This window comes from Alligator sinensis, unplaced genomic scaffold (genome assembly GCF_000455745.1).
Source record: "Alligator sinensis unplaced genomic scaffold, ASM45574v1 scaffold467_2, whole genome shotgun sequence".
In the NCBI taxonomy this organism is placed as follows: Eukaryota; Metazoa; Chordata; order Crocodylia; family Alligatoridae; genus Alligator; species Alligator sinensis.
The window spans coordinates 2,071,710-2,082,733 of record NW_005842129.1 but is presented as its reverse complement, the minus strand read 5'-3'; the positions used below and the strand labels follow the sequence as shown (position 1 = coordinate 2,082,733).

At 46.1% G+C, this 11,024-nt stretch overlaps 2 protein-coding genes across 10 annotated transcripts in view; both read right to left on the bottom strand.

The window, feature by feature from the left end:
* GMPPB (GDP-mannose pyrophosphorylase B) overlaps positions 1-2,619 on the bottom strand; it is a 7,696-nt gene extending 5,077 nt beyond the window's left edge. Inside the window, exon 1 of the mRNA XM_014520554.2 lies at positions 2,606-2,619. Coding sequence (XP_014376040.2) covers positions 2,606-2,619 — 14 coding nt within the window. The remainder of the gene's footprint in view (positions 1-2,605) is intronic.
* Positions 710-11,024, bottom strand: part of IP6K1 (inositol hexakisphosphate kinase 1) — a 96,824-nt gene continuing 86,509 nt past the window's right edge. For 7 of the 9 annotated variants that reach the window (XM_025205782.1, XM_025205783.1, XM_025205781.1 and 4 more), the window contains 4 exons: positions 10,762-10,972; positions 9,173-9,357; positions 8,423-8,598; positions 710-7,461 (listed from right to left, as the gene is read on the bottom strand). In XM_025205782.1, the coding sequence (XP_025061567.1) occupies positions 6,952-7,461; positions 8,423-8,598; positions 9,173-9,357; positions 10,762-10,972 (1,082 nt within the window). In that variant the 3' untranslated portion in view covers positions 710-6,951. Of the gene's footprint in view, positions 7,462-8,422; positions 8,599-9,172; positions 9,358-10,048; positions 10,146-10,761; positions 10,973-11,024 lie in introns of those variants that run through there. The other 2 variants (XM_014520557.2, XM_025205786.1) reach the window with 2 other exon arrangements.

Genomic DNA, 11,024 nt, shown 5'->3' with positions numbered 1-11,024 from the left:
CCCCCCCCCGAGAAAACAGAGGGAGCCGCTGCCGGTTGCCTGCACTGCGAGCTTCCTCCTTGCTCTTGAAACAGTTGCTTTGCTTCATTAAAATCAACTAAACATACAGTTGCAGGGGCTCAGCGCTGGCAGCGCTGCAAACACAAACCCTCCGCTCGAGAGGGCTACGAGGAGCAGGGAGGCCCAGGGAAGTAGGGTTTTTTAGATCCTGTTTTTACTTGCACGTGGTTTGCGCGAGAAGGCCAGCTGTGTGTGGCTGGGGATATAGGGAGTAAAGGTGGAGAGGATGCACTGCACCATTGCCAGCATCTCTGCCCACATGTCTTTGTGCTGGAGCTGGTGTCAAGAGGGGCTGTAGAAATCCTGCCCCAGGCAACTCAGATGGTGGAGGTAGGTGTAGTTTCCTGATAACTGGGAGGCCTCTCCCATGACATCCATCTACCTTAGCCAGTTGATCCTGCCACAAATAGTAAAGCAGGTTTTCGTGGTCTTTCATAGAAGCACCCTAGCTGCTTCGTATTCATAGTGCATGCCTTACCCCCAACCCATCCTCTTAAATCTATTTCCTTCTCCAAGGTAAGAAGTCCACTGGGAAAGCAACTGGTGGGTTCTCCTGCAGTCCACTTGTTACCTTTTATGATTTCAGAAGAGGCAGCAGGCTGAGCCAGCTTGTTTCATGGAATTTGCATAAGGACACACATTTCACTGCTAAACTTCTAGCAGATTTTATTTGTATATACATGACTGAGACAGCAAAAGAGGTAACGGTGAAGCGTCTGTAGTACAGATACTGGTACCTACTCATGCCCATAAGCTTGATTTGTCCAGTAGAATGAGGCTAAGAGAATACTAAAAGTAAGCAAAAAAAATGCTAGAAGACAGTATATGATGCCACATCCCTCCCAGACAAGCTGAGGGATGGAGGGCAAGTGGGGACAAACACTCTGCACTGCAGAGGGCTTGTGCTGCTTCCTCCCTCCCATACCATCATTACCTTTACAAGGCCCCCAACACATCCCAATAGACCCTCCTCACCTGGACTTTTCAAGTACAAAAGCATTTTGCTCCTGAGATAAACATGCAACAGTACAAACACAAACAACAACATCTGAACTTCTGCTTTGGGCAACTTTTCAGTCCTAGCCATAGGCTGGGAGTGGGAAAATGAGGACATGGAACCAGTTATATAAAACAGGAGGAAGCTGCAGGACTAGGGAGGGCAGCTACATTGTGACCTCTCTGGAGAGGACATCACAGCAAACAATAAAACATGCCGAGAGCTGCCATGTTCACAGATTGTTACTCCATACTATCTATGGTATTGGCTTTACTGTAGGAGTTAGGCATATTCCAGCAATTTCTGACAAGTTGCTAGTGAGGATCTGAGTTCAGCAAACATCCTTTCACAGTCCTCTCCAGTAACCGTCTCATCCACTGGCCCCATATAAATGCTGTCTAACACCTGAAGAGAGGAGGCCTGCAGCCATGCCACAACTCAGGGTTTGGTCCTCTGCAGGGGGCAGAATATTTGGTACAAACCTGCTGGACAGGTGGAGGTACAGGAGAAAACAAGTTTCAGCTGTTGAGGCAACTCTTTTCCTTTTCAACCCCCTCTCCAGCTCAGAGAAATAGTTTGCACTGTCCCCATGGCAGATTTCCCTCTTGTAAAGGAGACAAGATGAAGCCAGTTAGTAGAGGGCCAATTTTTCAGAATTGCTGCATGTGCTACATCATGGAGCCAGGCATATTTTAGGTAAACTGCATCTCTACGTAGACCCATTCTTCAAATGAGGGCATTCAAGCATAGTTTCTAATACATTCCAGCCCAGCCTTCTGCAAGTCAAAATACAACGGCTGCCAGCTCAAAAGAATAGCTTCAGACACCACTGAGAGAGCAAGACAGTCAGTGACAAGCTACAGAGCAAAAATAACCCCGAGGTCATAGCAGGAGTGGAGAAGGAATCCACAACACTATTTTCCACAAGACAGCAGCAGCGACCCACACAAATCCCTGTGCATTTATGTGGTGAAACAAGCCCCTTGCTACTATCCCACTTACAAACATGGGCAAAAGGGAACAAAGCTTCCTCAGATAAATACTTTGCAAGTCCACTGAGACCAAGATACAGGAGAAGAAGAAAACAAAATAACAAAAAAATCCACTTTCATTAACAGACCTACATGTTCCCACTGCTAGAAGATCACACTATTGCTAGAAACTGACTGGCTATGTATTCCAGAAAGTGGAAAGGCTGGTCCATCTTTCTACATGAGGGCAACTACACAGTTCATACTAGTTCTGATACAGAAGTTCATACTGCTGAGCATGAAATGTCAACAAGCTCTGAAAAGAGAACAAACTATGCTGTTGCAGTAAGACAGGGCAGAAAGGATAATCTATACATTCACCCTAAGGTAGTTTTGACTGTGTACAATGCATGCAGGCTGTGTAGGAAAGGGCTGTCCAGAGAAGTTCCACCAAGAGCTTATACTCCCAACACCAAATAGCTGTCCTTATGGCCACTTCAGCTAGTCCCTCTGAAATTTAAACGTAGGGATGTATGTATTTATGAACTCTGAGGATGGTTACTTTAAGGCAACTCACTTCTGCCTCCCCATGGTGCTTTAACCAGCCACAACAGTCTGCTTCCCAGGGTGGGATATGGGGAGAGATGGAAAGAACCCTTTATTTTGTTCTTTGTAGTCAAATCAATGACATACTGACCTGTCTGGCACGGGGGAACAACCGGGTAGCTTCAGAATCCAAGACAGATTCCACGCTCCCCTCCCCATTTTTTTTTTTTAAATAGGCCTGTTTGCCTGAGGGTGCTACCAAGCAGGAGAAAAGGCAAAATTACCTCCTGATGATTTACCAAATCAGAGGCAGCACTAAGAGCTGGCAGATTATCTAGAAAAGAGGCTAACCAGAGACTTCTCATTCTTGCTATCAGGTTGGGGGAGTGAGTGATAAGGGAGGAAATCTATTACAGTGTTAATAACAAGAAATGCTCAAATCCTGGCCATTTTTGCTGCTACATTTATTAAAATTCTCTTTAGCTCCATCCATAGCAAAGTAACATTCCCCGCAAAACAAGATGAAACAAAGCTTACCTCAACCATGTACCAGCACTCACTTTAGTGAGCTAGAGAATGTGTGTGATAGCAGAGGGCAGGAGTGTTTTGTCAGGTTGATTTCATTCTCTTCTTTGCAAGATAAGTAAAACTGAAGTCTACCCAAAAGACAGTGGATCTGCAAGTCTTACTCTGGCAAAAACTGGTTTTATAGATAGACAGTAAAGAGGAATAACAAGCAGGGTAATCTGCTTGGAGAATCAGTCCATAGATTTTGGAAGCATCTGTTCAAATCTGTTTCTGACATGAGTGGAGAGGAAGTCTGTGACAAACCAACAGTGTTTCCCTGTTTAGCCACAAAGGGCAAATTCAAACAATCATCTCTGTCTTATTGCAAAGAGCAGCTGGTGAAAACTACTTTCCTCATGTGTGGTAGAGCTAGCTATATGTTTGCCTTGCTGTCTAAGACAGCTTTACTGCTGTTGTCAATTTAAAGAGAAGCACCAAGCTGCAGAGGCTGACACTGCAGCATGCCCACATGGTGGGACATGGGCAGGGCTGGCAGAGAGCTACTCTTACCAGTGCCACCTAGTTAGGAGAGAGTACCTTGCATTCATCACAAGCTCTATCCACCTTTTGCTTTGCTTATGCACAAGGATTTCAGCTACTCCTGCCCTGGCAAGAGGGTGAAGAGCAGTGTCAACTGAGTTTGGGCTCCTCCGACTCCAACTGAACATTCCACTCTCCCCAAGCTAAGGCCTCCAGAAGTCTAAATCTCCAAGGGTATCTTTACACATGCTGGGGTGCAGGGCGGGGGTGAGGGGTGGTGCACTTACAGTGCCTCCAAAAGCCACTATAATTAAAGCGCCTTCAGCATCATGTGTATTCGGCATCCTGCGCTTGAAAATGGCAGTGGGGGCATTTTAACTAAAGCTTGTTTGATGAGCTTTAGTTAAAAGTGCCTCCACTGCCTTTTTCAAGCATGGGGGTGCTGAATACAGGACATGGAAACTACTGGAGTGTGTTAATTAGCACTCTCCAGCACACTGGATTAAACAATTCTGCTCTGATGCATGCTAATTAGCACTTGTTAGATCAGACATCCAGCATGTGTATAGGTGCTCCAAAAGCCTAAAGCCTATTCAAAGCCACATGAGAAGGCTTATTGCTATTGCGCACTGCTGGGCTTTGCAATCATGTAATGTGGAAATGCCGACATTCTACAACGCTAACAAAACAAGACCTTGTGTATTTTTGGTTCTAAATGAAGCACAAACAGCAGTCACAGGTCTTGTAAGAAAAAGTCCTGGCAACAGTCAGAAAAATATCTTATTTTCAACACAATTTACAGGTTGTAGAAAATCTCATCTGTAGGGTCCAAAGGGATTTTTAAAAAGGACTCACAAGGAACCAAACTTTACCATTAGAATAAGAACAGCTTTACTTCTAGAACATCTCCTTTACTCCTCAGCTTGATCCTGGAGTGAGGATATAATACAGGGACAATACTGGACCAAAAATAAGATACAATACATACCAAGATGCCATGTGGCATGACAGCCATTTTTAAGCTCAGCATTACGATGGGATCAATGGGAGAGATAAGGTAGGGCTGCATAGAAGACCAACTCTGATAACTAGAATAGGTGGCAAAGGGAATGCTGAAAGATGAGGTGATATGTAGAGGTGCTCCATCCCCAGTGTGAAATGCTCCTCTTTAGAGGTACCTTCCACAGAAGACACCAAGGAAAACGAGGGGCATTAAAGGAGGAAGAATACCAGAGTCAGATTTGACTGGTCATTGTGCAATAAAGAACAGTCTTCTGGTGAGGCAGAGCCAGGGACATTAACTCCAGATTTCTTCACAGCTATCTTAGACTTCCCTTTCTTCCTTCAGTGACTGCATTTCCTCTAGCTAGACTTGTTTCTGTACTAGCCACTGCTTGAGGAAGCAAAACAGTCAACAGCCTGCAGAATGGGGAGGACGGAGTAACCCAACAAATGTAATGTCATAACCTTATAATCAAGAACCCTAACATCATCTGAAGGCTGGAAGGGAGCAACAGCTTCAACTGCACTCTGCAGAGCAGCAACAAACAAGGACGATGTTAAGCTCCGAAACCAAATTTAGCAATACACCCCCACCCTCAAAGAACAGCTGTAATAGAAATGCAAGTTTCCCATTCCACACTGCCCCAAACCCCACATTGCAGCAATTACAGATGACAGCAACTCAGCAAGAATGCTCCCCCATCAAAGTGTGTACCCAAAATGCCTAGTGCATTTGCTACATGCAGAACTACACACCCATCAGCAGCAACTGTTTTGTTACAACTGGGCTCACTCAAAAGGCCACAAAAATGCCCAGGCAGAGTTTCTCTGCCACCTAACACCAGGAACCACAGGTAAAGCACTTACCTTTAACTCTGAGGTTGGGTTGCTGTACTAGTTTTAGGAGGAGAGTCAGTTACTTGCTTCCTTGCTGTTCTTTTAAGTTCCAACATAGAAATCCATTTGTGAAGGAGTGGTGCACAGATTTAAAAATGAAGCTAAACTTTGTTCTGTCCAACAGAGGCATGAGACACCAATGCTTCACTACAACAACCAGGCCAGCAAATAACAGCTCCCTGAAATTAAGCTGGACAATGATTCCAGTGATTCTAGCTGCAGGCTCACTTTGGCAGCTAGGCAACTGCTTCCATTCACAGAGGAAAGACCAACTCCAGCAAAGGCTCAACAGTCAGCACAAAGGCTATGACCACTGAAGCCCTGTTACAATAATCAAGACTGTCATCTTCATTTTGAGATTTGCTATCCACCCTCATCCCCTCAGCCTTCTTTTCTACTGCCCCAGCATTAGTGAAAAAACTATCTGCAAAAGCAGCAATGGGAGGCAAGAAAGCCTTGTTCCAGCACAATTAAAGGAAGACAACTATCTTGTGCTGCAGCACCTGGTCTGCACATGGCTAGGGAGATACTTGCATGTGATTTATTGGGCCTACATTACACAAATGGAGAGAATGAAAATAGCCTGATGAACCATAGAGAATAGACGGTGGTTGTATTAATTTGCTATTGACACTAGTGCTAGTCAGTTAGCTGAACTCTCATTGGGCATGTGCAGTGAGGTGTTTAGTATCACAGAAGCCTCATGCTTTCCTGCTAGCCTAAGCCATCGCTACTGATCCTGCCCAAGTTTAACTACCGGTTGCAAAAAGTGGCAGGGGAAGTAAGTGACTAACTCGGGAGCAACCCATGGTTTGTGGCCATTTCCCCTCTGCTGCAGTCCTGCATTGGGGTTCATTTGGTCATTTATTCTTGCCTGTTTGGGATGATTAGTCACAGTGCCCAAACGGGAGAAGATAAAGGCAGTATCAAAAACAGACCTCTCGGTCAATCACAACCCCAAGGCAGGGTTAGCTGCATTAATACAGCCAGTACATAAGAACAGCATGAATGTGCTGCCTTCCATCCACTCCACAGATACTGCTGGCTCTTACTTTAATGAATGCCCATTCCAAGTGACAGAAGAGAAGTTCAATCTGGAAGTTCTGCTAAGACTTTCGAAGGAGCAGTGGCAACAGAATCCTAGACCCACCTCCCATCACATCCTACCCCATCTGATGAGCTATCTCCTCCTCTCTCTTCTCTGTGGGCAGGTCCTCTTACAGAAGGTAGGGCCAAGTGCAATACGAGCCATCTGGTAAGCAGGACAGCAGAGATCCTCACGCGTGCCTCAGCTCTTTTGTCCCAGGGTATATTTAAAAACAGCAGAGCAATACAGTCCTCTAAAACCAAAGCTGTTTGTTTTTTCCTGCAGTAGTAGGTGGTCCTGTCTGCTCCTGCCACCAGAGTATCAATGAAAGAGCACAGTTCAGACTACTGGTTTTCATCACGCATCTGTTCCATTATGTTGATGAGGCTTTCCAGCCCAAATACATAACCCATGTCAGGTCCATCATGCACAGTGGGATCATCCCGAAAACCCTTGAATGTGCTGTGTGCGAAGTCAATCATGCGCACATCCACCTTAGGCTGGGCTGAGGGGCTGGGCTCTGTGCTTGTGCCATCCTGCAGACTCTCAGAGAGAGAGCTGTCCACTCGCTTCAGGCGCATCTCTGCCCTGCGCTCCAGAAACATCCCTGCCCTGCTGTCCTTCCCATCATAAATGATGAGGAGGGAGCTTGAGTAAAAGCGGTAGGAGGCCTGCCTCACCAACACAGCTTTCAGGCTCCGGAGTTTGGCGAGTATAGGTTCAAAGAGGTCCTTGCGCAGCTCTATGCCATTGTGGAGATACTGGTAGAGGGCATTGCGAAAACCTTCAATGGAAAGGCCACGGCCGTAGTATTTATTCCTGCATAAGTAATGGCCTGTATCCAGCTGATAGACCTAGAATGCCAGAGGAGGCACGTATTAAATGGGAAGCATAGCAAGATTGTAGTGATATGCAGAAGGACTAGACTGGACTACCCTGTGTTGCAACAAGAGTGTCCAGCCACCACTGCTTAAGAGATGTAGCATAAAATAAGACTGGCTAGTACCTTTAATGCTCCTGATATCCCAATATACAATGTCAGCAGGGCAAGGGGTTCTGCTTGTGTGAATGATGGCTGCCCAGCAATCGGCATTTCCCCAACTGGGGCAGCTCTACAGGTATCTGGTGCAGCAACATCTACTGGTGCAGCAACATGCAAAGTACTGATACAGACAAATGTATAACCATGTGGCCCAGAAGCAAAACTGTTACCCCCTAAGCCACATGGCTTTCCAAACCTTCATGGTCCCTCCACATGGTACCTACTTATTGGTTGCCAATCAGTGTGGTGAATGTTTAACCTGGATCACTCACTGCTGCATAATCCTGAAGATAGATTTAGACCCCTAAAAGGACAAGTCTTGAACAAAATAATAAGGGGGGCACTCCATCTCAGCCACAGGGCTGGATATCAGGTGCTACTGGACACAAAACCCTAAAGGCACTACTGCAGACTGTTCTGGCTGGAAAGTCAAACTGCTAGACCATCAATATGTAGGCTTGCTGGATTTTAGCACATCTTCAAAACACGGGGTATTTTGCTGATGTAGGCTGTGACCTACTTTTGTACACTATCCTAAAAAAAGTCAGATCCCCTCACTCTAGTCAAACAGACAGAAGCAATGTCTTGAGCACATGCTCTATGAAACAAAGCAACATTTGCAATCAAGTTGCCATGCAGCTTAACTGAAGGATGGAAGTTCATGCGCCTAGTAAAGAGTGTTCCCTTTGGGGGCTCCTGAAGTTCTAGGAGGAGTGGAAAAAGGGATCTATGCCACAGGAGCACTCCAGAGAGATCCCCTGGGAATACCATACCTGCATGCCACAGACTCTCACACCCAGTGTAGCTGAGGTGCTCTGTTCACACTTCTTCATCTGCCGAGCGGCCTTCTCCTCAGAGGCATCGTCTCCATGCTGCCTAGTCCCCATCTTCAGGTCTAGTACACAGGGAAATCTGAAATGGTGCACAACATTCTCCAGCAAAAGGAACTCTGGAAAGCGTGTCAAGGATAGCACATCTGTCAGAGCTGCCCCCCATCAGTGCTACCACAGCTGGGCTCAAAAGAAGCTTTGGGAGATGCTAGAGTTAAAGTAAAAAGAATGTGTGGGAAAGGAAAAAACATGGTTCAAAAACCAATACAAGCAAGAAAAGAGGAATAGAAGAGCAGGAAAGAAGAGAGAAAAGGCTCAACAAAACATGCAAGGAAACAGCTACCAAGGCAATGCTACTGGATGGAAATACACATCCAGGCTGTCAGAGGAAAAGAAATTGAGGAGAGATGATGTAGTGAAACAGCTAAGGCCTAGCCAGTGGATGTGGCTAGAGTCCTTAGTTAAAAATGTATCCTTCTCCCAGGTCTCTGCCACTGCTGCCACTGAAGGGTCATACTGGAGGAGTAAAGGAAAAGGCCCCCAGCACTTGACATAGTTGGTCACTATTTGTGCTAGCTGAGGGGAAGCATGTGCTCCAGGTACAGTAGCCTGAGTACCAAGTGCTAGCCACTCCAGGCAAAGGTGTGAAGCAGAGGCAGCAAGCAGCACATGGCTCTGCTTTCTAGAGGATACTGTAGAGTTTTCGGTCCTTGGACTCTGATCGCATACGGCTCAGCTGTTGCTTGTGACATCGCAAACTCCATGGGTTATAGCTAATCTTTTCAGAGCTAAGGCCACTGTTTCCATCCAGCATCTGAAATGGAACATCTGAATGGATGTGCAAGTCCATCTTGGGACTCTTCATTTCCTGGATGCTGCTGGAACAGAGAAGAAAACAGATCTCCTTGGTAGTGCTTGTATGCAGCAGCTGCCCTTTCAGATACAAATTAGACTACAGTTCCAGAGTGCTTATAAAGGCACAAACAAACATATCTTCCCATCACGCAATGTTTCCCTGTTCCTCTCCTACTATACACCTCACACAACTCAGAAGTGCCAGCTTCTCTGCAGCAAACCAACACCTCTAGGTATCAGAACAATGCTTTTCGGGTTTCAGTTTAAACTGCACCTGTGCTAAGTTTACAGAATATGTAGAAGGACAAGTCTGCAGTCTCAAGATGTCACAACACCATACCTAGGTTTTCACATGAAATACAAAGATATGAAAGGGAGGAACCCAGTCCCCCAATCTACCCTTCAGGTCAATGAGCTGCAGGTAGAATTCTCATCATTCTGAGATAGTGACACCAGTATCTTCCCTACCAGAATGGAGCTTAAAGGGCACAAGGAGACCTCAGAGATCAACTGAGGTCATGCACATACTACACATACTAAATTAATAGGGAACAGACATGCACTCCAGACCTCTCAGCCAACCTGTCTTCTCATTTGTACTTGGACGGAGCCTGTGTTTAGCTATTCTGCCTACATTTACATAAGAGAGAAGGGGGCAGTCTGCACCAACTAGAGACAACCCATCTGTGCAGAGGTTAGAAATCTTTGACTCACTTTGAGGCACAGGACAGCTTGCACTCTGAAGTCTGGCTGGTCCCATTAAGAGCTGTTCCATCAGCACAGTCCTTTGCTTGGGCTGCTGAAAGCTCAATAGACCTGGCAGAGATGTTTACAAGTACCTGTCAATGTCCCTAGTGTCCTGTCTAAGAGAAGAGATTCCTGACCCAAGGATCAGGTTATACATTAGCCAGTTGCAAGAACTTCATATCAGAATTCTAAGCAATCCAGGGCCTTCCTAGCAGCAACTGTATGGCACTCAGACTGCTCACAATTAGAGCAAGCCAGCCATTCATTCTGCTGGCACCTACAACAGAGCCACAATGTTGTGTCAGATCATAGCAGCTTGCTCTAGCAGACACCATAGGCCAGCCAGGAAAGTACAGCCTTCACAAAGGAAATCTGAAAGGTTTTCAACTTTCCTAAGGCTGCCCCAGTGAGTAGAAGAGAGTTCCTTCAACAAACCTCAGGAATGCACAACAGAGCCAGCCTTTTCACTAGGACACACCTGACTCTAGTGTGGTATCTAGAAAGAGCTGCTGCCCAAAAATGGGGCAATCCAACTCTGCAATCGCTAAAATAGCAAGCATGTGACATTCAACCTACCATGTGCAACTGGAGAACTGTTGTTAGGGAGCACAAAGCTCACAGAAGGACATGAAAGTGGCTTCCCTAAAAGTTGTGTTGTCCTCAGCCCACAGTCCCTTTACCTCTCAGTGCTGTCACTGGCCAACCCAGGTTTCTCCTCTTTGTGCTCAATGCTACTGCTGGATCTGTGAAGGCTCCTGCGTGAGTGTTTGCGTCGGGGCTGGTCCCTCTCAGGCATGTCATCCTGTTCCAAAGTCTCATTCTCCACAAAAGGGTATGCTACCAGGTTGATGTAGCCATCACTGTCCCCTTCAAAGCAAACAGACACAACACCTGCAAGAAAAAGGCAACATAGGTCAGTTCTAACAACTCATTTCCCAGCAGT